A 27,518-nucleotide genomic window follows, 5' to 3' on the forward strand; every position below is an offset into this window, starting at 1 on the left:
TGCTAACGTCAGATGTATTAGTATTGCAGTGGAGTAAAAGGGATTACAGAGGCATGGTAGAGTTGATTGGAAGGGGCCACTAGCAGGGGTGATAGCTGTGCAGCAGTGGCTGGAGTTTCTGGGAGCAATTTAGAAAGCACAGGATAGATACATCCCAAAGAAGAAGAACTCTAAAGGCAGGATGATGTGGGAAGTCAAAGGCACGCTGACAAGGGAAGTCAAAGCCAACATAAAAGAGGGGCCATATATAGAGACCATAAAATAGTGGGAAGTTTCAGGATCAGGAAAGTTTTGAAAACCAACGGAAAGCAACTAAAAAAAAAGCCATGGAGGGGAGATGAAATATGAAGGAAAGTTAGCCAATAATATTTAAGAGGATACCAAAAGTTTTTTTTACACATATATGTAGAAAATGGGAAGCGAGAGTAGATACTGGATTGCTGGAAAATGACGCTGGAGAAGTATTAATGGGGGATAAGGAAATAGCATACAAACTAAATAAGTATTTTGCATCAGTCTTCACTGTGGAAGACATTAAGAGTATGGCGGAAGTTTGAGAGTATCGGGGACAGAAATGAGTGCAGTTGCTATTACTAGGGAGAAGGTGCTGGGGAAACAAAGATCTGAAGAAAAATAAATCAGCTGGACTAAATGGGCTGTATCCAGGGTTCTGAAAGAGGAAGCTAAAGAGATTGTAGAGACATTAGTAATAATCTATCAAGAATCAATAGATTCTGAGATGGTTCAGGAGGATTGGAAAATTGCAAATATCACTCCACTCTTCAAGAAGGGAGGGAGGCAGAAGAAAGGAAGTTATAGACCAGTTAGTCTGAGTTTAGTGCTTGGGAAGATATTGGATTTGATTTAAGGATGTGGTTTCGGGGTACTTGAAGGCACATAATAAATAAGCCACAGTCAGCTTTAAGAGAAAAGGTTTCTTTAAGGGAAAATCCTGCCTGACAAATCCGTTGGAACTCGTTGAGGAAATAACAAGCAGGATAGACAAAGGAGAATCAGTGAATGTTGTGTACTTTGATCTTCAGAAGGCCTTTGACAAGGTGCCTCACATGAGACTGCTTAACAAGTTATGAGCCCATGGTGTTACAGGAAAGATTCTAGCATGGATAAAGCAGTGGCTGATTGGCAGGAGGCAAAGAGTGGGAATAAGGGAACCTTTTCTGACTGGCTGCCAGTGACTAGTGCTGTTCCACAAGGGTCTGTGTTGGGACCGATTCTTTTTACGTAGTATGTCAATGATTGGGATGATAGAATTGATGGCTTTGTTGAAAAGTTTGCAGATGATATAAAGATAGATGGAGGGGCATATAGTTTTGAGGAAATGGGGAGGCTACAAGAAGGACTTAGACAGATTAGGAGAATGGGCAAAGAAGTGGCAGATGAGAAACGGTGTTGGGAAGTGTATGATCATGCACTTTGGTAGAAGAAATGAAAGGGTTGACTATTTTCTAAATGGAAAGAAAATACAAAAATCTGAGGTGCAAAGGGACTTGGGAATCCAGGTGCAGGATTCCCTAAAGGTTAATTTGCAGGCTGAGTCTGTGGTGAGGAAGGTAAGTGTGATGTTAGTGTTCATTTCAAGAGGACTGGAATATAAAGACATCGTCTACCTGCTGAACCGTGTCTACGCCCACCTGGACAAGCCAGCGAGCACTGTGAGGGTCATATTTTTTGACTTCTCCAGTGCGTTCAACACCATCCGCCCTGCTCTGCTGGGGGAGAAGCTGACAGCGATGCAGGTGGATGCTTTCCTGGTGTCATGGATTCTTGATTACCTGACTGGCAGACCACAGTACGTGTGCTTGCAACACTGTGTGTCCGACAGAGTGATCAGCAGCACTGGGGCTCCACAGGGGACTGTCTTGTCTCCCTTTCTCTTCACCATTTACACCGCGGACTTCAACTACTGCACAGAGTCTTGTCATCTTCAGAAGTTTTCAGATGACTCTGCCATAGTTGGATGCATCAGCAAGGGAGATGAGGCTGAGTACAGGGCTAGTATAGGAAACTTTGTCACATGGTGTGAGCAGAATTATCTGCAGCTTAATGTGAAAAAGACTAAGGAGCTGGTGGTAGACCTGAGGAGAGCTAAGGTACTGGTGACCCCTGTTTCCATCCAGGGGGTCAGTGTGGACATGGTGGAGGATTACAAATACCTGGGGATACAAATTGACAATAAACTGGACTGGTCAAAGAACACTGAGGCTGTTTACAAGAAGGGTCAGAGCCGTCTCTATTTCCTGAGGAGACTGAGGTCCTTTAACATCTGCCGGACGATGCTGAGGATGTTCTACGAGTCTGTGGTGGCCAGTGCGATCATGTTTGCTGTTGTGTGCTGGGGCAGTAGGCTGAGGGTAGCAGACGCCAACAGAATCAACAAACTCATTTGTAAGGCCAGTGATGTTGTGGGGATGGAACTGGACTCTCTCACGGTGGTGTCTGAAAAGAGGATGCTGTCCAAGTTGCATGCCATCTTGGTCAATGTCTCCCATCCACTACATAATGTACTGGGTGGGCACAGGAGTACATTCAGCCGGAGACTCATTCCACCGAGATGCAACACAGAGCGTCATAGGAAGTCAATCCTGCCTGAGGCCATCAAACTTTAGAACTCCTCCCTTGGAGGGTCAGATACCCTGAGCCAATAGGCTGGTCCTGGACTTATTTCATAATTTACTGGCATAATTTACATATTACTATTTAACTATTTATGGTCCCATTACTATTTATTATTTATGGTGCAACTGTAACGAACATCAATTTTCCCCAGGATCAATAAAGTATGACTATGACTATGGATGTAATGTTGGGATTTTATAAAGCACTGGTGAGACCTCATTTGGAGTACTGTGAGCAGGTTTGTGCCCTTGTCTTAGAAAGGATTTGCTGAAACTGGAGACTGTTCAAAGGAAGTTCACAAAAATGATTCCAAGATTAAATGGCTTGTCATATGAAGAGCATTTGATGGCTCTGGGCCTGTATTCAGTGGAATTTAGGAGAATGAAGAATGACCTAATTGAAGCCTAACTAATGGTAAAAGCCCTTGATAGAGTGGACGTGGAGAGGATGTTTCCTATGCTGGGCTGTCTAAGACCAGAGGACACAACCTCAAAATAGAGGGGCATCATTTTAGAATGGAGATGAGGAGGAATTTCTTTAGCCAAAGAGTAGTGAGTCTGTGGAATTCATTGCCACAGGCAGCTGTGGAGGCCAAGTCTTAATGTATACTTAAGGCAGAGGTTGACAGATTCTTGATTGGTCAGGGCATGAAGGGTTACCGGGATAAGGCAGGATATTGGAGCTGAGAGGGAAAATGAATCAACCATGATGAAATAGCAGAGCGGACTCGATGGGCCAATTGGCCGAATTCTGCTACTCTATCTTATGGTCTTATTCAATTACTAGTTTAATTTGTTTGCACAACATGGTGGGACAAAACGCCTGTCCCTTTACTATTTCCCTTCACATGTCCTGTAAATTCCTTTTGAGTATTTTCCTTCATCCCTAGACTAAGGAATAAGTTATGGTTGCTAACTTACAGAACAGCAAATATGTGAACCCAGCAGAATTCCATATCTTCACAGGGAAAATGTATAAACTCCGTATGGAAAGCAAATGCGGTATTAGCAACTCACATCAAAGTTGCTGGCAGCATCTCTGGCGGACAGAGCGTAGATGTTCAGCAAAGCGGTCTCCCAGTCTGCATCGGGTCTCACCAATATATAAAAGGCCGCATCGGGAGCACCGGATGCAGTATATCACCCCAGTCGACTCACAGGTGAAGTGTTGTTTGGGGCCCTGAATGGTGGTAAGGGAGGAAGTGTAAGGGCATGTGTAGCACTTGTTCCGCTTACACGGATAAGTGCCAGGAGGGAGGTCAGTGGGAGGGATGGGGGGGACGAATGGACAAGGGAGTTGCGTAGGGAGCGATCCCTGCGGAAAGCAGGGGGGGGGGAGGGAAAGATGTGCTTAGTGGTGGGATCCCGTTGGAGGTGGCGGAAGTTACGGAGAATAATATGTTGGACCCAGAGGCTGGTTGGGTGGTAGGTGAGGACCAGGGGAACCCTATTCCTAGTGGGGCGGCGGGAGGATGGAGTGAGAGCAGATGTGCCTGAAATGGGGGAGATGCATTTGAGAGCAGAGTTGATAGTGGAGGAAGGGAAGCCCCTTTCTTTAAAAAAGGAAGACATCTCCCTCGTCCTAGAATGAAAAGCCTCATCCTGAGAGCAGATGCGGCGGAGACGGAGGAATTGCGAGAGGGGGATGGCGTTTTTGCAAGAGACAGGGTGAGAAGAGGAATAGTCCAGATAGCTGTGAGCAGGATCTCCCAGTGGCCACACATTTTAATTCCACATCCCATTCCCATTCTGAAATGTCTATCCACGGCCTCCTCTACTGTAAAGATGAAGCCACACTCAGGTTGGAGGAACAACAACTCATATTCTGTCTGGGTAGCCTCCAACCTGATGGCATGAACATTGACTTTTCTAACCTCTACTAATGCCCCACCTCCCCCTCATACCCCATCTGTTATTTATCTTTATACACACATTCTTTCTCTCTCTCTCCTTTTTCTCCCTCTGTCCCTTTGACTACACCCCTCACCCATCCTCTGGGTTTTTCCCGCCTCCCCCTTTTCCTTCTCCCTGGGCCTCCTGTCCCATGATCCTCTCATATCCCCTTTGCCAATCACCTGTCCAGCTCTTGGCTCCATCCCTCCCCCTCCTGTCTTCTCCTATCATTTTGGATCTCCCCTTCCTCCTCCAACTTTTAAATCTCTTACTAGCTCTTCCTTCAGTTGGTCCTGACAAAGGGTCTCGGCCCGAAACGTCGACTGTACCTCTTCCCAGAGATGCTGCCTGGCCTGCTGCGTTCACCAGCAACTTTGATGTGTGTTGCTTGAATTTCCAGCATCTGCAGAATTCTTCATGTTTGCGGTATTAGCATTCATTTTAAGAGCACTAGAATATAAAAGCAAGATTGTAACGCTGAGGCTTTATAAAGCATTGGTCAGAACACATTTCAAGTATATGCAACACACACAAAATGCTGGTGGAACGCAGCAGGCCAGACAGCATCCATAGGAAGAAGCACAGTCGACGTTTTGGGTCGAGACCCTTCGTTAGTCCTGACGAAGGGTCTCGGCCTGAAACGTCAACTGTGCTTCTTCCTATAGATGCTGCCTGGCCTGCTGCGTTCCACCAGCATTTTGTGTGTGTTGCTTGAATTTCCAGCATCTGCAGATTTTCTCGTGTTTGCGTTTTGGAGTATATGAGTAGTCTTGGTTCCCTTATCTGAGAAAGGATGCACTGGCATTGGAGAGGGTGCAGAGGAGGCTCACGACAATGATTCCGGGAATGAAAGTATTAACGTATGAGGAACCTTTGATGGCTCTGGGCCTAAACATGCTGTTCTGTAAATTAGCAGGAATGTTTGCTAGTGCTGCACTGGAAGGTTTAAACTAGAGTTGCAGGGGGATGAGAACCAGAGTGCCAGAACAGATAGTGGACAGGTTGTGGAGACAGATGTTGTTAAGATCTCAGACAAAGTCAGGAATCAAAAGGTTGAGCATGATGCAACTAGTGTCCTGAGCTGCGTATATTTCCATACAAGAAGTATCGTAGCAAAGGGGGATAAGCTCAGGGCGATGGATCAACACCTGGAATCATAATATTGTAGCAACTAGTGAGACTTGGTTGCAGGAGGGGCAGGACTGGCAGCTCAATACCAATCTTTTCCATGGATGCTGCCCGACCTGCTGAGTTCCTCCAGCGTGTTGTGAGTGTAGCTCAATATTCCGTGATTCCATAGGTTTAGATGTGACAGAGCCAGCGATATTAAAGGAGGACGGGTGGTGTTACCAGTCAGGGAAAATGTCACGGCAGTGCACCATCAGAACAGACTGGAGAACTCATCTAGTGAGGCATTATAGATGGAACTGGGAAATAAGAAAGGTATGACCATGTTAAGGGGGATATATTACAGACCTCCCAACAGTCCTCAGGATTTAGAGAAACAAATTTATAGAGAGATTGCAAACTGTTGCAGGAAACATAAGGTTGTTACAGTAATGATTTTAACTTTCCGCATATTGAGATGGAATACCATACTATAACAGGACTAGATGAGATAGAGTTTGTCAAATGTGTTTGGGAAAGATTGAGGATGTAGAGGACAGCTATGAAGCCTATCATGGCTTGCTGAGAAATCTGCATCAGCTGAAAAAGTGGGCTGAAAAGTGGCAGATAGAAGGAGATGAGTTATACAGCTCTCGTTACATGCACATGCAGTTCAACTCTTTGAGTGATTATGCAGAAAGTTTGAAGTTAATAACTCATCTCCTTCTACCTTAGGCCACAAATTTATCAATTACCCCTGCTGTGGACACTTTCTGGAGGTCCAAGATCCGTATGCTCCACAACCGCTGGACTAAGTGTGTAAATGTAGCAGGGGACTATGTTGAAAAATAAATGTGCTAGGTTTTCTAAAATTGACCCCTTCTACCTTAGGCCACAAACTTATCAATCACCTCTCGTATTTCATCCAACCTACAAGATGTTATAGAAATGCACCTTTTCTCTTTGATAGTGGATCTAATGGGAACAGAAGGTTGTCAAAAAGCTTCAGCTGATCAATGGTTTTACCTGGGGAGAAAAGGTGTTTCCCTATCAAGCTGCACAGATGGCATTAATATTGAAGGTTAACATTGCTCTTTAATCTGTTCTCTAGGTTCCAATAACTGTGACTCAGATAAATTCAGCACAGCACCCTGTCAAAGTAGGATTGTCTGATGCCTTCATGATAGACCATGTGGCACCACATGCTCCTGGTAAGTAGACCTCCCAGCAAATCCAAAGATAGATAAAAGAGAGAGGATGACAGAGCAATATGATTTTCCCTCATGCTCCAAATACTGGACAAGTTTTATCACTCCCCCAGCACTCTCATCCTTCCCACTATACAGCAAGTTGCACTAATTAGAAGAGTGTAGCACAGGAAAATGAAGGAAGACTTGATAGATTTGTGGAGTGCGACAGAACAGAAGGATCAAGGAATACAGACCCATTAATCTTTGAAAGTGGTGACACAGGGAGATAGTATTGTAACATGGCAAAGTATAGAGTACAGGAGTACAGTTGGTATGTTGAAGTTGTATAAGATGTTGGTGAGGCCTAATCTGGGGTTATGTGCACAGTTCTGGTCACCAACCTACAGGTAAGAATCAATAATAATGGAAGTATATAATAAGCAGGGCCGGACTTTAGGCAGGGCTAGGCTGGGCTGCAGCCCAGGGGCCAGAGCTGTAGAGGGGCCTAAAATAGGTAGCTATCATCATGGCGGACAAAAAAATATGAGAGTGGAGCACAGAAAAGAAAAAAGAAACAAGAGAAAAAGGACCGTGAGAAAGAAGCATTAAAAAAGACATTGTAATTGACAGAATTTTTTAAACCTGTTCTCGATGATGCAGCAGTACCATCGCTCTTGTCACAGTCTGAGACCAGTGGACAAATGGAGACTTGTTCAACAGCTAATGCGAGCACCATTGTTAGCACAGGACCACCATCCTTGCCACAGTCAGCAGCTAACGTTGAAGAGGCAGAGAGCATGACTTTGGGATTCCCAACCACAGAGGCCTCTGAACAACCAAGTCGGGTCGCCATTAATGTTAACGTTACCGCTACTGAGGATCCTTATGGCACTGATCCTGCTCGCTGGGGAAAGGAAACGTTAGATGATTCAGTCCGAGCGTACTGAGCTAAGAAAGGGCCGGAGTCCTGCCAGAATAAGGATGTGGATATCAAAGCTTCGGAACGAGTATACGAACAGCAGAGATATTTTTTTCTCCAAATTTCACTTCAAACGCAAGCTCGTAAATGGTGAGTACATATCAAGGCAATGGCTCTTATATTCCCCTTCCACCGGCTGTGTGTTTTGTTTTGCATGCTGCATCTTCAGTGATGGTAACTGTCAGTCCATCTTCGAAACTGGCTTTAGTGACTGGAAACATGCCGCTGAGCACACAGGAGAACATGAAAATAGCGAACACCACAGGAAAACAATACTGATCTACGTTACACTAGCGTCTGACAGTGGAAGAATAGTTACAGAACTGCAAAAACAGTTCCAGTCAGAGTGCGTCTACTGGACCGACGTATTGAGAAGAGTGCTGATGGTTGTGAAGTTTTTGGTCAAGAGGGGTCTGGCTATCCGAGGCTCCAGTGACATATTTGGCAGGCCTGATAATGGCAACTACATAGGCTCAGATCCACAATGGGACAGGACAGGCTGAGTCATCTTCCTCTGATGTCACTTGTAAGTGCTTTTGTTCGGAAACTGGATTTTAGTGATTTGATCAAGGACTTTGCTGCGAAGAAATCCAGAAGAACTAGGGTTTAATTTTGAAAAATGAGCATCTGACTTTGTAAATATCTAGGCTTGTGCATCAGTGCTGTTCCTGTTTTTGTGGCAGTAGGCTAATAGTTGATTGTTTACAAACCTAGTAAGTAATAAGTGGTCTTTACTCTGCAAGCCACATAGCACAGCAATAGGTTAGTATGTGCTAGATCTCATTTTCCAAAAAGATTGTTGGAGTATTGTCGAGTTTCCTAGTTTGCCATAGTGCCATCTCTCTTGGCCTTTTTGTCTCTCATTTCCATTTTACTTTCTCAGAACACACAGTTGAGAAAAATACCGAGATAAAAATGCTCTGGCATTGTTTGAGAAATAAGGCCTATGATATGTGCAACAATAGCTAAATAAAGATTTAAGATTGGGTACATCATACTTCGTCTCCCTCATAGCTTTACTAAGCCAATTAAGCCTAGGTCTATTTTTGAGTGCTTTAGGTGCTGTCCTTCAAACTAAGAATCTGCATTACTTTCTGTCCTCCCTCTTAAGACCTGTAAGTTTATAGCCTACGTATTGTACTAAACCAATGTCTTGGTCCACAGCTTTGATATTTAGACCAGTACGACCTTTGCTCTTGTTCTTGCCTTTTTTTGCTTGGCACAGCAGCATTTTACGGTGTCAGCAGGGGCCCATCAGGGCCTCCAGCCCAGGGGCCCCGACCCCACTAAATCCGGCCCTGTGTATAAGGATGCTACCGGGACTTGATGACCTGAGTTAAAGCAAAAGGTTGAGTAGATTAGTTCTTTATTGAATAGGTGTAGGAGAATGAAGAGAGATTTGATAGAGGTACACAAAATTATGCTGGGTATCGTTAGGGTAAGTGCAAGTGGGCTTTCTCCACTGAAGTTGGATGAGACTAGAACTGAAAGTCATAGTTTAATGGTGAAAGGTGAAATATTTAAGGGGAACCCGAAGGGGAACTTCTTCATTCAGAGTAAGCAACGAGCTGTTAGCTGAAATGGTGAATGTGGGTTTGGTTGCAACATTTAAGAAGTTTGTCTAAGTACATGGAAGGGATGAGAATGAAACACCATGATCCAGGTGCGGGTTGATGGGACTAGACATGAACCAGGTGGACCAAAGGACCTGTTTCTGTGCTGTATGACTAAACTATGACTCTAATTGCACAGAAGATGCAGAGGGGGAGTTTTGAGTCAGTACTTTATACTTTTTGAGCAGGGAGGGTGAAAAGCAACATTTGTTTGGAAGGTGCCTTTAATGTGGAAGGTTGTTCCATTGTTCCAATTTCAGATAACCAGTCCTCAGATTTTGTGCAAGAACAGATAACATGGTGGCAGTGCTATCCATGGATCTGCATTCAAATGGCTTTTTAGAACAGCTTGTTGTTGAGCCCATTGGGGGATTGACTGTGCTGGATTGGGTGTTGTACAATGATCCAGAGGTGATAAGAGAGATTAAGGTTAAGGACCCCTTAGGGAATAATGATCACAATGTGATCGAGTTCACTTTGAAATTTGAGAGGGAGAAATTTGTGTCAGTATTTCAATGGAATAAAGAAAATTACAATGGCATGAGAGGGGAACAGGCCAAAGTTGACTGGAAAAGGACACTAGCAGGAAGGACAGCAGAGCAGCAATGGCTGGAGTTTCTGCAAAAAATGAGGGAAGTGCAAGACAGATATATTCCAAATAAGAAGAAATTTTCAAATGGAAGATGGACATTACTGTGGCTGACAAGTGAAGTCAGAGCCAAAGTAAAAGCAAAAGAGGGCATACAAGGAAGCCAAAGCTAGTGGGAAGATAGAGGATTGGGAAGCTTTTAAAAACATGCAGAAGGAAACTAAGAAGGTCATTAGGAAGGAAAAGATGAATTATGAAAAGAAGCTGGCGACTAATATCAAAGAAGATACTAAAAGCTTTTTTAAGTATATAAAGGGTAAAAGAGAGTTGAGGGTAGATATAGGACCAATAGAAAATGACGCTGGAGATATTGTAATCAGAGATGCAGAGATGTCAGGGAAGTGAAGTAGGTGCAGTGAAAATTACAACTGAGAAGGTGCTCAGGAAGTTTAATGGTCTGAGGGTAGATAAATCTCCTGGACCTGATAGAATGCACCCTTGGGTTCTGAAGGAAGCAGCTGGAGAGAATGCAGAGGCATTAACAATGATCTTTCAAGAATCAATAGATTCTGGCATTGTTCCAGATGACTGGAAAATTGCAAATGTTACCCGCTATTTAAGAAGGGTGGGAGGCAGCAGAAAGGAAACTATAGACCTGTTAGCCTGACATCAGTGGTTGGGAAGTTGTTGGAATTGATTGTTAGGGATGAGATTATGGAGTACCTGGGGGCACATGACGAGATATGCCAAAGCCAGCATGGTTTCCTTAAAGGAAGATCCTGCCTGACTAACCTACTGCAATGTTTAAAGGAAATTACAAGCAGGGTAGAGAAAGGAGATGTAGTAGATGTAGTGTGCTTGGATGTTCAGAAGGCCTTTGACAAGGTGCCGCACATAAGGCTATTTAGAAGAGCCCATGGAATTACAGGGAAGTTACTAGCGTGGGTGGAGCATTGGCTGATTGGCAGAAAACAGAAAGTGGGGATAAAGGGATCCTATTCTAGCTAGCTGCCGGTTACCAGTGGAGTTCCACAGGGGTCAGTGTTGGGACCGCTGCTTTTTACGATGCACGTCAATGATTTAGACTATGGGATTAATGGATTTGTGGCTACATTTGCTGATGATACCAAGATAGATGGAGGAGTGGGTAGTGTTGAGCAAACAGAGAGCCTGCAGAGAGACTTAGATAGTTTAGGGGAATGGGCAAAGAAGTGGCAAATGAAATACAATGTTGGAAAGTGTATGGTTATGCACTTTGGTGGAAGAAATAAACCGGAAGACTATTATTTAGATGTGGAGAGAATTCAAAATGCAGAGATGCAAAGGGACTTGGGAGTCCTTGTGCAAGATACCCTAAAGGTTAACCTCCAGTTTGAGTCGGTGGTGAAGAAGGCAAATGCACTCTTGGCATTCATTTCTAGAGGTATAGAATATGTTACGTACCCCGTAACTGGGTTGCCAAACCAGCAGAAATGGATCACTCAGTTGGAATCTGGAGTACTAGAACTAAGAAAGTTTTATTAAAGAAACAAGCAATACAGTAATCGAAAGGATAATAAATGCAACAGTTCAGCAATGATAAACACACATGTGCACAGAATTAAGATAACAGCATCAATCAAGCTCTATCGTTGTCTAGGGATAAAATGACCAAATTTCAAAGTGACTCAAAGTTCAGTCCAGTTTAGTAGTTCAGTTCGCAGAAATCGTTGCCATGGCGATGGACAACGTGGGGGGAGGGAGAGAGAGGGAACAGGAACAACTGATCATTCAGACGCGGCTTCACTCACAGACCGGCGATATGGCTCACAAGCAGCTTTTGGGCAGGTCCTTGGTGACGTCACCTGAGGTCACCGACTGTGACCCCTCCTCCAGATGCGGTCGATCCTCTGCAGTGAACCCGGCACCCAGGCAAGGGCGGACACACACCGGGTTCCCGCTGATCGTACCTTTCCACCCTGGCCGTTGTCTGATACTTCCCACCGACTCGTGAGAGGCGTACCGCTTCCAGGGTCTCGTTACCTCGGGTGGCGTGTGTGTCCTGCCTTAGCGAACCGGTCCCTTTTTATCCCCCTGCTGGGGTATCGCCTGTCCATCACTTCAAACAGTTCAGGGTTCAAAAGGGGAGCCGCTCCAGACAGCTCTCTACACATCTCCAGGTGCTGTTTCATTGTGTCCCTTATCTATCTCTTGAAGACAGGTGGCAGACCAACTGCTGATCACACAGGACAGCTAACATCTTATCTATGTGTATTCGTCACAAATATAAGAACAGGGATGTGATGTTGAGGCTCTATAAGGCACTCATGGGACCACACTTGGAGTATTGTGTGCAGTTTTGGGCTTCTTATTTTAAAAAGGATATACTGACATTGGAGAGGGTTCAGAGAAGATTCACGAGAATGATTCCAGGAATGAAAGGGTTACGTCTGGCAGCTCTTGGGCTGTATTCCCTGGAATTCAAGAGAATGAGGGGGGAATCTCATAGAAACATTCCGAATATTAAAAGGCCTGAACAGATTAGATTTGGCAAAGTTATATCCCATGGTAGGGAGTCAAAGAGAAGAGGGCAAGAATTCAGGATTGAAGAGTGTCCATTTAGAACAGAGATGCAGATAAATTACTTTAGTCAGAGGGTGGTAAATCTGTGGAATTTGTTGCCATGCGTGACTGTAGAGACCAAGTCATTGGGTGCATTTAAGGCAGAGATAGATAGGTACTTGATTAGCCAGGGCATCAAAGGGTATGGGGTGAAAGCAGTGGGGTGGAGATGACTGGAAGAATTGAATCAGCCCATGATTGAATGGCGGAGCAGAATCGATGGTCCGAATGGCCTACTTCTGCTCCTATATCTTACGTTCTGATGTGCAGATAAATTATAAGATATCTTTGTATCCTGATGACGTGACTATTACCTTTTATGTGTTGCCTTTATTTGTACATCTCAACAAAGGACCAACAAATGTCAATTGTGGAAGATGCAACACTGGTCCCTTTCACGTTTTCCCTTCCCACCATACAGGGACCCAAAAGTGGACACTTGCACTTTTGCCCACATATGGCCCATATCCCTCTAAACTAGGGATTCCCAACCTTTTTTTATGCCTTGGAAACCTACCATTAACCAAGGGGGTCCAAGTTGGGTTGGGAACACTTCTAAATTTTTCCTATCCATGTCTTTTAAATGTTAGTAACAAAATATATCAATCCTGATGAAGGATCTCGGCTCTAAATGGTGACTGTTTATTCCTTTCCATAGATGTTGCCTGATTTGCTGAATTCTTCCAGAGTTTTATATGTGTTATTCTGGATTTCCAGCATCTGCAGAATATCTTATGTTTAAAATATTCCACATGCAGCCTCATCAACATCTTGTACAACTGCAAAATAGCATCCATATGCCTTGCCCTGATTGATAAAATCCAAAGGCCAAGAGCTTTCTCCTCACCTCCCACCCACCCCCCCAAACTGCCTTCAACATTATTTTCAGGGAACAATACACTTGTACTCCTTGGTCCCTCTTTTCTACAGCACTTGACAGGGCCTTATCATTCACTGTGAAAGTCCTACCTTCATTTGTCTTCCCAAAATGCAACACCTCACACTTTTCCCAATTCAACTCCATTTGCCATTCCTTGGCCCAATTATCCAGCTGATCAAGATCCCTTTATAAATCCTGAGAAACCGCTATAAATTCTGGAATAACATCATGGGACCACAGAATTGTTGTGGCACAGGAGGGGTCCATTCAGCCCATCAAATTTACGACAGCTCCTGGTTGAGAACTCACATCCAACTGTTTCACCCCTCTTTTCCCACAGCCCTGTAAATTATTGTCTGAAGTGTAGTTCCAATTCTCTTGGACAGGCACTGATAAGTTCATCACATCAGCAGAACTCTCTGAGGTAAAAATGTTATTATCTGGTATCTTTTCCACAATAGCTTTTACTTATGCCTTTGGTCCTTCAATTGATGGTTATAGGTGATGGAAGATAAATTCTCTCTGTTTACCCTACCTCACTAGTCATGAGCATCAGGAACACAGAATCATTATGGTTAAGTTACTGGAATCAATTCAAAGGGCTGGATTGAAGATCTGGTAATAAAGTCTCACTATGTCTGAAGGGTAGATTCACATTCAGTTAAATTGTAATCGATACCTTATAGAGATCGATATTTTCTGTCTGTGAAGGAGATGCTCTATATTCTGAGCATTGAAGTGGAGGCTGGCATCAGTAGAGTTCACTGAGAGAACATGCTGCAAATAACCAGGTCATGGTAGAACTTCACCAAACAGTCCGGAAGACATCAAGGTAGTGGGTAGGGCCTTATGTTCCACCTCTTGTCCTTTCGCTCCAACCACTGTGCATTGTAAAAAGCCATGGCATCAACAATGGGAGAACGTTAGGAGCTGCACAGACATAGAAAGTGGGTGGGTGTTACCATAGATCTGACACGATGGGGCGGAGGCGACAGAGTGTGATCCCACCCGACATTCTGGGTCAACAATTTACCACTGTACCTTCGCTGGACTAGCTGATCACAGGACCTTGAACTCCAGGCATGCTGACTGACCTGACCTCATGCCTTCTGCTTGAACGGACTTCTGATCCTGAGACCCAGTGACCTGGGACAGCTCAACATCCACTGATATCCTTTGTCACCCATCCACATTGCTGGCCTTTGAGTGCAAAGCAGAGGCCTAGACTTTTGTTGTCCTTTGTCCCAAGTCCACATCACTGCCAACATTGCTATTGCTGACTGACTGCACCTCATAAAAATCCCCTTGCTGAAAACCTCCAGTACAAAACAAAGCTGTTCGATTATCTTAATCTGCTTTCTTTGGCAAAAGTGCAACTATGATCTGGTTATTTGGAGAATCTTCTCTCAGATAGTCATGAGAGTAGCTTCAATTGCCCTCAGATACAGCCAACGGGAATTTCCTTATCCCATGGCACAGAAGGTTTCCCTTTTGTCGGACTGAAATACTTGTGATGCATTAAAATTGGCCTGAAATTGATGTCAATCCTTTGCAATTTCAAATTACAGTGTCAGGGCTAAACTATCTGAGCTGGATGACAAATTACATCCAATCCTCAACTCTTTCAAAGACTCTTTCACTGGCTTTATGATTTTGACATGTTATTTTGAACTCACCATCTTTTGGAACCTTTAGTCCATAAGACCATAAGCTATAGGAGAAAACTTAGGCCATTTCAAATTCTCCACCATTCAATCATGACTGATTTACTATCCCTCTCAAGCCCATTCTCCTGCCTTCCTACCGTAACTTTTGATGCCTTTACTAATCGAGACCTATCAAGATCGCTTCAAGTGTACCCAATGACCTGGCTCCACAGCCATCTGTGGCAATGAATTCCACGGATTCACCACCCTCTGGCAAAAGAAATTCTGCCCCATTTCTGTGCTAAATTGATGTCTTTCAATGCTGAGACTGTGACTTCTGGTCCTAAACTTGCCCACAATAAAAAACATCCTCTTCATGTCCACTTTATCTAGGCCTTTCAGATAAGCCTTGGTCTTTGCTGTACAAAACAGGAGCTTTGTCATTGACTCACCTCCCACTGGATATGCCTTAGCTTCAGAATATCTGAATATCTGAAGTTGATAACAAACCCACCCAAATACTCCCTTCTAACTTTACTTCCAATGAGCTTATAGCAAACACCCCATTGCACTTGAACTCCTCAAATGCATTGTCACTTCTAAATGGCTAATTCTATGCAAACGCTGTTCATGGTTTAGGTCAGGTATAAGTTGTAACTTAGTTTATTATTCTCATATGTACCATGGTATGCTGAGATCCTTGTCTTAGATACAGATCAATTCATTTCAACAGTGTATTGAGGTAGTACAAGAGAAAACGACAACAGTGCAGAATAAAGTCTTAGTTGCAGAAAAAGTGCAGTGCAGGTAGACAAAAGCTGCAATATCATAAAGAGGTGTATTGTGAGGTCAACAGTCCATTTTATTGTACTAGGGAACCATTCAATATCTTATAACAGCAAGCCTTGCTTGAGCCAGGTTGTGCATACTTTCAGGCTGTTGTATCTTCTGCCAAATGGGAAGGAAAGAAGAGAGAATTGCGGAGTGGATAGGATCTTTGATTATGTTGGCTGTTTTACTGAGGCAGTGAGAAGTATAGACAGAGACCAGAGAGGGAAGGCTGTGCTAAGCTGTGAATATAACCCCCTACAGTTTCCTGAGGTCTCCGGCAAAGCAGTTGCCGTACCAAGCACTGATGCATTCAGATACGAAATTTCATATGTTGCATCAATAAACATTGAAGAGAATCAAACAGTGGATACAGCCCAGTCCATCACAGGTAAAGTTCTCCCCACAATTGTGCACATTTACAAAGAGTGTCCCCACCATTGAACACATCAACAGAATGTCCCCACCATTGAACACATCTACAAAGAGGGTCCTCACCGTAGAACGCATCTATAAAAAGTGTCTACACCATTGACCAGGTCTACAAAGCGTGCTGTCATAGGAAAGCAGCAAGAACCCCCACCGCCCGGGCCATGCTCTTTTCCCGCTGCTGCCATTGTGATGGATGTACAGGAACCCCAATACCCACACCACCAGGTTCCAGAACACTATTTCCCCTCAACCATAAGGCTCCTGAACCAGAGTGGATAAGCTCACTGCATTCAACAGTGAACTGATTCCAAAACCTATGGACTCACTTTCAAGGACTCTACAACTTGTCTTTTCAATATTATTTATTTATTTGTTTATTATTATTTGTTTTTTTCTTTTTTGTATTTTCACAATTGTTTGTCTTTTGCATATTGTGCATATTTGATAGTGTGCAGTTTTTCATTGATTCTATTATGTTTCTTAGTATTTACTATGAATGCTCAACAGAAAATGAATCTCAGGATTGTATGCGGTGACACACATATAAGACTATGAGACCATAAGACAAAGGAGCAGAAATCGGCCATTCGGCCCATTGAGTCTGCTCCGCCATTTTATCATGAGCTGATCCATTCTCCTATTTAGTCCCACTCCCCCGCCTTCTCACCATAACCTTTGATGCCCTGGCTACTCAGATACCTATCAATCTCTGCCTTAAATACACCCAATGACTTGGCCTCCACTGCCGCCCGTGGCAACAAATTCCACAGATTCACCACCCTCTGACTAAAAAAATTTCTTCACATTTCTGTTCTGAATAGGCACCCTTCAATGCTTAAGTCATGCATTCTCGTACTAGACTCCCCCACCATGGGAAACAACTTTGCCACATCCACTCTGTCCATGCCTTTCAACATTCGAAATGTTTCTATGAGGTCTCCCCTCATTCTTCTAAACTCCAAGGAATACAGTCCAAGAGCAGACAAACGTTCCTCATATGTTAACCCTCTCATTCCCAGAATCGTTCTAGTGAATCTTCTCTGAACCCTCTCCAACGTCAGCACATCCTTTCTTAAATAAGGAGACCAAAACTGCCCACAGTACTCCAAGTGAGGTCTCACCAGCACCTTATAGAGCCTCAACATCACATCCCTGCTCCTATACTCTATTCCTCTAGAAACGAATGCCAACATTGCATTCGCCTTCTTCACCACTGACTCAACCTGGAGGTTAACCTTAAGGGTATCCTGTACGAGGACTCCCAAGTCCTATTGCATCTCCGAACTTTGAATTCTTTCCCCATTTAAATAATAGTCTTCCCATTTATTTCTTCTGCCAAAGTGCATAACCATACACTTTCCAACATTGTATTTCATTTGCCACTTCTTTGCCCATTCTTCCAATCTATCCAAGTCTCTCTGCAGACTCTCCGTTTCCTCAGCACTACCGGCCCCTGCACCTATCTTCGTATCATCAGCAAACTTAGCCACAAAGCCATCTATTCCATAATCCAAATCGTTGATGTACAATGTAAAAAGAAGCGGCCCCAACACGGACCCCTGTGGAACACCACTGGTAACCGGCAGCCAACCAGAATAGGATCCCTTTATTCCCACTCTCTGTTTCCTGCCAATCAGCCAATGCTCTATCCACGTATGTAACTTTCCCGTAATTCCATGGGCTCTTATCTTGTTAAGTAGCCTCATGTGTGGCACCTTGTCAAAGGCCTTCTGAAAATCCAAGTATACAACATCCACTGCATCTCCCTTGTCTAGCCTATTGGTAATTTCCTCAAAAAATTGTAATAGGTTTGTCAGGCAGGATTTTCCTTTAAGGAATCCATGCTGAGTTCTGCCTGTCTTGTCATATGCCTCCAGGTACTCTGTAACCTCATCCTTGACAATCGACTCCAACAACTTCCCAACCACCGATGTCAAGCTAACAGGTCTATAATTTCCTTTTTGCTTCCTTGCCCCCTTCTTAAATAGCAGAGTGACATTTGCAATCTTCCAGTCCTCTGGAACCATGCCAGAATCTATCGACTTTTGAAAGATCATCGCTAATGCCTCCACAATCTCCACAGCTACTTCCTTCAGAACACGCGGGTACATTCCATCTGGTCCGGGAGATTTATCTACCTTTAGACTATTCAGCTTCCTGAGTGCTTTCTCTGTCGTAATTGTGACTGCGCACACTTCTCTTCCCTGCCACCCTTGAGTGTCCGGTATACTGCTGCTGTCTTGCTCAGTGAAGAATGATGCAAAATACTCGTTCAGTTCCTCTGCCATCTCCTTATCTCCCACTACAATTTCTCCAGTATCATTTTCTATCGGTCCTATATCTAATCTCACCTGTCTTTTACTCTTTATATACTTGAAAAAGCTTTTAGTATCCTCTTTGATATTATTTGCTAGCTTTCTTTCATAGTTCATCTTTTCCCTCTTAATGACCTTCTTAGTTTCCTTTTGTAAGGTTTTAAAAACTTCCCAATCCTCTGTCTTCCCACTAATTTTTGCTTCCTTGTATGCCCTCTCCTTTGCTTTAACTTTGGCTTTGACTTCTCTTGTCAACCACAGTTGCATCCTTTTTCCATTCGAAAACTTCTTCTTTTTTGGAATATACCTGCTTGCACCTTCCTCACTTCTCACATAAACTCCAGCCACTGCTGCTCTGCCGTCTTTCCCGCCAGTGTCCCTTTCCAGTCAACTTTGGCCAGTTCTTCTCTCATGCCACTGTAATTTCCTTTACTCCACTGAAATACCGACACATCAGATTTCAGCTTCACTTTTTCAAATTCCACAGTGAACTCAATCATGTTATGATCACTGCCTCCTAAGGGTTCCTTCACCTCAATCTCTCTAATCACCTCCGGTTCATTACACAATACCCAATCCAGTACAGCCGATCCCCTAGTGGGCTCAACAACAAGCTGTTCTAAAAAGCCATCTTGCAGACATTCTACAAATTCTCTCTCGAGATCCAGTGCCAACCTGATTTTCCCAATCCACTCGCATGTTAAAATCCCCCACAATTATCATAACACTGATTTGATACCTTGATATCATATACTTTGATAATAAAATTACTTTGAACTTTTAACTTTGACATGCCAAATCTCTTTAGCCTCCTGAGGAAATAAAGGCACTAGTGCCTGGTGCTGATATATTTCTGCTCAGTTTACAAGGGAGCCCACTTGTTCATTCCATAGTGCCTAACACACAGTGAGTTCCAGTACCAAATCTGCCTTACATATCCCCCATACCCCTCACTGTGACAAAGAGGTAGTAGTATTGTGATCGCTCAAGTCCTTTATGATGTTCTTCCAAGAAGTTATTCCATAATGGAGAACACCTGCACATGACTTTATTTAACATGCTGATGCATGGGCAGCCACCACACTGTCCTTGACAGATTGAGGACAGGGTCCAGTGGCATGGAGTGCAAGACGACTGGGGACCCTTCACTGCCATTGTGATGTATCATCATCTTCCGTCAGCTCCATCGCTGAGGTGTTGGCTGAACTGCCCTTTGTTGAGAACCTCCCCCTTGATCTTATCTTCATGAGTGACCTTAGCAGGAGCTAAACTCCAGGCGTCATCGCTCTCAGAATCTCCAGAACTCACAAGCTTCTCCACCATGGCAATGTGACAATCCTAAAGAGGGAGCATTGGTTCATACTATTAGCACATGTTCTGTTTTGTATTTGCTTTGAAAGTTCCAGTTCCCTCTTAGCATTCGTGTTCAATTCAGCAGACCAGTGAATAGCATGATATCAAAGTCCATTAAGCAGCACTGCAGTGGAAGGATTGGGAGGAAGCATTTCTTGGACTTGAAAACACTTGATGAAAGCTAAAATCCAGTGATTGAAGCTTGCAGTTTTAATGGTTTGTGAGATGAATTTATGGAGAATTAATTCCAGGGTCACTCTCTAGCTTTAAACAAAGTATCAGAAGTAAGCTTAGCAACTTAACTGTAAGCTAAAAGAGGAAGAAGATTTACAGCAAAGGCAGACAATGCTTTCAGGTGACTAAAGAGACAGTGCAGTCAATAAACTGGAGGACTGCGACAAACTGCAAATTTAAGAGTTTTAGAAGATGAATGATGTATGACTTTTAAAGTAGAATATTAATAGACCTCCTGTGGCATTGTGCAGATAAGCTCAGGGCAAGCAAATTTCATTGAGAGAGAATTAAGGACATGTACAACAAAACCGATGAATTACACACTGAGGGACATAGAATTAGCTGCCAGTTTTATGCTGCATCTTGCTTTTCAAATTAGTCATTGTCTTGTAAGGAGTTTCAGTCAAGTTATAAATACAAACGTAAATGGATGTGGGTTAACTAGTTTTAACTGGTAAATATTCTTACCTTCATGTTTGCAATTCTCTTTGCATCCAAATGCTACAACCATAAAACCATAAAATCTTCAGACAGAGGAGCAGAATTAGCCGATTCTGCCTATCGAGGGCAGATTTATAAACTGATTTATTTTCCTTCTCAACCTCATTCTCCTGCCATCTCCTCGTAAACTTTGATTCCCTTATTAATCAAAAATCTCCACTCACCCTGGACACCTCTCTTTCCCCCACTCTCATCGGGCAGAAGATACAAAAGCCAGGAGGAAGCAGATACCACCAGGCTCAAGGACTCTTCTGTCAAGGGGCCACTGTTATTAGACTCTTGAATGGATCTCCTGTACGATAAGAAGGACTCTTGGCCCCACAATCTACCTCATTATGATCTTGCACTTTATCATTTACCTGCACTGCACATCTTCAGAAGCTTTTACATTTTATTCTGCATTGTTATTGTTTTCCCTTATTCTAACTCAATGCACTGTGTAGTAATTTGATCTGTATAAACAGTATGTAAGACAAGTGTTTCACTGTATTCTACCAGTTTCTCACTGACACTTCCTGTGACTTAGCTAGTCTGAGCGCTTGAGGTTTATTCAGACAGCCTCTTTAGGAAACAAGCTGTATGCACATTCATGGAACTAAGATTAGAGAACAAAGGAAGACTAACACTATTACAGTGCCAGCTGTAAGATCAGAGTTCAGTCCCACCACTGCCTGTGAGAAGCTTGGATATTCTCCCTGTGAGTGTATGGGTTCCGTCCAGGTGCTCTGGTTTCTACCCACATTCCAAAGATGTATAGTTAGGGTTAGTGAGTTGTGGGCATGCTATGTTGGCACTGGGACTTTGGCAGGCTGCCCAGCATAATCCTCACTGACTTGATTTGAAATGATGCATTTCACTGTATGTTTTGGTGCACATGTAACAAATAAAACTAATCTTTACCTTCACAAGCAAGAGAAAATCGGAAGATGCTGGAAATCCAAGCAACAGAACTACTGAAGGGTCTCGGCCTGAAACATCGACTGTACTCTTTTCTATAGATGCTGCCTGGCCTGCTGAGTTCCTCCAGCATTTTGTGCCTGTTACAAATAAAATACAAGCTGTGTTTTAACTGTTATTAGTATTTGTAACTGTTTTAATAACTTGACAAAGGTTTAATATGATGTAGCAGATATTGTGGAGTATTGTGCACTATCTAAGGGGTGAAGGAGAGCTAAATATTCAAGATAAGAAGAAAGAAATAGAAAATGGGGATGTCAAGAGAGTACAAATATTGATATAGCCCTTAGTTACAGCAGGAGTCTTGTTTTACATAATGTCCTCCATTACCGTATGGAGCAGAATCATGGAGCATTTACAATAGACACCTGAAATCCCTGGAACAATACCACCAAAGGATCTGACCAAAGATATTGAGGATCAGCTGGAAAGAAAGATGCATGAACATCAGTGTTATGGAAGAAGCAATATGAATAGCATTTCCATCATGACAAAGCAATACCAATTCTGATGTCATGACAAGTCATGCCATTCAGATGCCTAACTCACGTCTCCCCAAACAGATCCTTTACTCCCAGTTGAAGGAAGGGCCGTGAGCCCCTGGTGGGCCAAGGAAATACTTCAAAGAAAACATCAAAATTAGCCTGGAGAAATTCAACATTAGATCTAAAATTTTCCACTCAACAGATACACCTGGAGGAAATCTGTTCAAAAGGGAGCTGTGTTACATGAGAATGACCACCGCTGTGCCTCAGGACAAACAGCAGCTGTGAAAGGAGAGACTGAACAACCAAAAGACCCAACCACTAACCACAGCCACTTACTCTTGTCTACACTGCACCAGAGTATGTGGGTCCCAGATCAGCCTCTACAGCCACCTGAGGACTCACCGATAGACAACCCCTTAGGAGAACATCATACTCAACTCCAGTGATCACAATGCAACGAAAGCAGGAGTATACAGGGAGATATCAACGATAGTAATGTAACTTACAGTAGTTTGTATGTCTTGCACTGTACTGCTGCCACAAAAACAATACATTTCTTGACACATATCAGTGTGATAAACCTGATTCTGACTATGATTCTGATCAATTGATCCACTCTGGGTAGAGTTACAAGAATAAGGAATGCAGAAATCTGGAAGGAGTTAGAGAGTTATATGGAGAGAGTTTGGTTCACTGGATCTTGTAGGTACAGAGTAAAAGCATATGGATTTAATTTGCAGTATGGAATCCAACTGAGGAACTGAGAGAGGCTCTCTATCCACCAACAGATATACAGATTCCTGGATAGAATCTCATCCAACTGTTCCTTTCTTAATTATATGTTCTGTTTATATCTCACAGATGGCCAGAGTCGAACAATTTACGAATATCACAGGGTGGAAATGGACAAGACAAAGATTAGGAGCAACTCCGCCTTTGAGTTCACTCCAGTTTCCAGTAAGTTACAATCTCAGGGTTCTGTACATTCCGCCATTACAGCTCTCCACTGTGTGTGCCATCTCGTTTTCCATGTGACCTCTGTATGTCTCTCCATTTATGGCACCAAAGTAAATTTACTATCAAAGTACGTATACACACAGTTCATTAGGTACACCTGCTCATTAATGCAAATATCTAATCAGCCAATCACGTAGCAGCAACTCAATGCATGAAACCGTGCAGACGTGGTCAGGAAGTTCAGTTGTTTTTCAGACCAAACATCAGAATGGGGAAGAAATCTGATCTAAGTAACTGACCATGGAATGATTGTTGGTGCCAGATGGGGTGGTTTGAGTGTCTCAGAAACTGCAGATCCCCTGTGATTTTCACACACAACAGTCTCTAGCGTTTACAGAGAATGGTGTCAAAAACAAAAAAGCAATCCAGTGAGTGGCAGTTCAGAGGGTAAAAAATGAGAGAGGTCAGATGAGAATGGCCAGACTGGTTTAAGCTGACAAGAAGGCAACAGTAACTCAAATAACCATGCATTACAACAGTGGCATGCAGAAGAGCACCTCTGAATGCACAACATGTTGAACCTTAAAGTGGATGGGCTACAGCAGCAGAACATATAAACATAAAAACATATACTGACATGAGATTCATTTTCTTGCAGGCATTATAGAATACTAAATAAATAAAATGGAATTTATGAAAATTATACATAAACAAAAACTGAGAATGAATTTGCCAAAGAAGACAAATTGCAGAAATAAAAAAAAATAACACTGAGAACACGAGTTGTAGAGCTGTTAAAAGTGAGTCCATAGGTTGTGGAATCAGTCCAATGTTGAGGAGAGTGAAGTTATCCATGCTGGCTCAGGCGCCTGATGGTTGCAGGATAAAAACTGTTCCTAAACCTGGTAGTAATAACATGAAATAAGCACTTAAGAAAGATGGGGTTGCTGGTATCAGAACCTGAAGGCAGGGTTGCTTTGTACAAAGTCCACTGGATTTTAGAGCTGAATTCTCAGAAACGAAGTTGGACCCATGTCAGAGGTTATCATGCAAAGCAGGAACCTGGCCTACTTATTCTGAATAGAGGTGAGACAAGGATCTGTTGAGTAATCCACTTACAGTTGGTTATTTGAATACATTAATACAGCTGGCAGTTTATTGGTCATTTTAACTACGTTTGTAGAAACATCCAAGTTTCTGAAAACTAATGGGAAGTACTGGATCAACGGGGTGTCTTGACTGCACTGCTCCTGAGTCACAGTGGTTGCAAGAACTTTGGCAGAAGGTGACAGCAGTTTTTGAGTTTTTGAGTCTCTCTTTAATGAGAGGTCACAGATTCTTCACAGGGCCAAACTCCACACTGTGATGAGTGTTAATCAGGGCCCCCTTTCTTTTACACAGAACTATAAAAGTTTACTCACACATAAAATACACAAAATATAAGGATTTACAAGACAGTTAACAATTTTAAATTAAAATATGGTTACTACTATATATAATATACTCAATTCCCTGGGGGGAGGGTGTCCACTATTCCTGTAAATCCCACACTGCGCTCATAAATGACCACATACTCCCTCTCTAAGGACACCCAACTGCAAACGCAACCCTGGAAGAGGTGCAGGCAGTTGGCTCGAGCAGAGCCCTCGACTGTCTGCTGCCTGGACCCATGAATGGCCATCTTGGCCAAGCCTACCAGTAGATCCCCTGAGCGATTAATCAAGGCCCCTCCACTGGTATGACCTCCAGCAAACCTTTCCAAAGGTAGGATGGGACATAATTGCCAGGAAAGCCATGGAACTATTCCAGACATGCCCCTTCACTGAGATGGAATCCTAAAATAAGAACCATTCTTGTAGACACAAAGGATTCTATGAATGTTGGAAATCCAGAGCAATGCACATAAAATGCTGGAGGAATGCTGCCATAGTTGGATGCATCAGCAGGGGAGATGAGGCTAAGTACAGGGCTATGGTAGGAAACTTTGTCACATGGTGTGAGCAGAATTATCTGCAGCTTAATGTGAAAAAGACTAAGGAGCTGGTGGTAGACCTGAGGAGGGCTAAGAAACCGGTGACCCCTGGGTGGACATGGTGGAGGCTTACAAATATCTGGGGATACAAATTGACAATAAACTGCACTGGTCAAAGAACACTGAGGCTGTCTACAAGAAGGGTCAGAGCCGTTTCTATTTCCTGAGGAGACTGAGGTCCTTTAACATCTGCCGGACGATGCTGAGGATGTTCTACGAGTCTGTGGTGGCCAGTGCAATCATGTTTGCTGTTGTGTGCTGGGGCAGCAGGCTGAGGGTAGCAGACACCAATAGAATCAACAAACTCATTCATAAGGTCAGCGATGTTGTGGGGATGGAACTGGACTCTCTGATGGTGGAGTTTGAAAAGAGGATGCTGTCCAAGTTGCATGCCATCTTGGACAATGTCTCCCATCCACTACATAATGTACTGGGTGGGCACAGGAGTACATTCAGCCAGAGACTCATTCCACCGAGATGCAACATAAAGCGTCATAGGAAGTCATTCCTGCCTGTGGCCATCAAACTTTACAAACTTGGTGGGTCAGACACCCTGAGCCAATAGGCTGGTCCTGGACATTTCCTGGCATAATTTACATATTACTATTAATTATTTATGGTTTTGTTACTATTTAATTATTTATGGTGCAACTGTAACGAAAACCAATTTCCCCCAGGATCAATAAAGTATGACTATGACTATGACTATGACTATGAACACAGCAGTTTGGGCAGCATCTATGGAGAGGAATAAACGTGAACATTTCAGGCCCAGACCCTTCGTCAGAACTGGAAAGGAAGGGGGAAGAAACCAGAACCATCCTTGTAGATGCAACTTTGATGGAATCTATCACCATAAAGAAATTGGCTCATTTTCCAACTTGGTGTAGCTGCGGTGTTAAGAAGTACTGGCCTGTACTGACGTAAATGCAGACCAGTGAGTGAGCCTGCCCAGAGAGCTCATTATTTCAGTCGCTGATGCTGCTTAATTGACAAAGTGTTCTGCTATCCTTCATCATTGCTAGCTGGATTCATTGTCAGACCACAGTCATACAAGGACATATCTCACAGTACCGTTATAATTAGTATTCTTGTAGCAGGAAACTGTGCCAACAACTAACAAGCTTCAAAAGACATATTTATTTATTTATTTACTTGCTTGTTTATTTATTTATTCATACATTCATTTATCTGTTAATTAATTATTTTATTAGAGATGCAGTGCAGAACAGGCCTTTTCAACACAACAAGCTGGGCCACCCAGCAACCCACCTATTTAACCCTAGCCGAATCACAAGACAATTTACAATGACCAATTGATTTACCAACCGGTACGTCTTTGGACTGTGGGAGGAAACCAAAGCACATGCAGGAAACTCATGCTCTCGTGCGAAGAATGTACAAATGTTCTTACGAAGAACATCGGAACTGAGCTCTGAACTCCAAATTCCAACACCCCGTGATGTAGTAGTATCACGCTAACCGCCACACAATCATGGCTTCCCTTTTCGATCTTGGAAAGAATTTTTAAGTTTAGAATTGCAAATATGTGTAGATTGATTCTTAGAAAGCTAAAGTATATAGCAGTGTAAGCAGTTTTAGGCACCACACCTTAGGAAGGAGGGAGTGCATGTTGTCTTTATTTCTTCATATTTTTCTCTTACAAGTGTCTCATTATTTATTGCCCCTCATTAATTGCTTTGAGAAGATGGTAATGAGCTTCTGCTTTGAACTGCTGCAATCTTTTTGGTGAAGACCAGAAGAGCATAAGACACGGAGCAGAATTAGGCCATTTGGCCCATCGAGTCTGCGCTGCAATTCCATCATGGCTGATTTACTTACCCTCTCAACCCCATTCTCCTTACCTCTCCCCATAACCATTGATGCCCTGACCAATCAAGAACCTGTCAACCTCCACTTTAAATATACCCAATGATTTGGCCTCCACAGACATTTGTGACAATGAATTCCACAGATTCACCACCTTCTGGTTGAATAAATTCCTCCTCATCTCTGTTCTAAAGGAACCTCTTTCTATTCCGAGGTTGTGCTCCCAGTTGTAGAATCTCCCATTCCACATCCACTCTGTCGAGAACTTTCAATAATCAATAGGTTTTAAGGAGACCCCCTTCATTATTCTAAACTCTAGCAAGTACAGGCCCAGAGTGATCAAATGCTCAGTGGCTCACATAGCGCTGTTTGGTTGGAAATTCCAGGATTTTTACCCAACGCTCATGACGAAACAGTGATACAGTTCCAATGGTACATTAGCTTGCCGAGGTGTGGC

The 27,518-nt window shown here is 43.2% G+C and overlaps 1 protein-coding gene across 1 annotated transcript in view; it reads left to right on the forward strand.

Moving 5' to 3' along the window:
* Positions 1-27,518, forward strand: part of LOC134340289 (plexin domain-containing protein 1-like) — a 536,023-nt gene that overhangs the window by 301,965 nt on the left and 206,540 nt on the right. The window contains exons 7-8 of the mRNA XM_063037340.1: positions 6,748-6,847; positions 23,104-23,199. Of these exons, the coding sequence (XP_062893410.1) occupies positions 6,748-6,847; positions 23,104-23,199 (196 nt within the window). The remainder of the gene's footprint in view (positions 1-6,747; positions 6,848-23,103; positions 23,200-27,518) is intronic.

This window comes from Mobula hypostoma, chromosome X1, assembly GCF_963921235.1.
Source record: "Mobula hypostoma chromosome X1, sMobHyp1.1, whole genome shotgun sequence".
NCBI classification, from domain to species: domain Eukaryota; kingdom Metazoa; phylum Chordata; class Chondrichthyes; order Myliobatiformes; family Myliobatidae; genus Mobula; species Mobula hypostoma.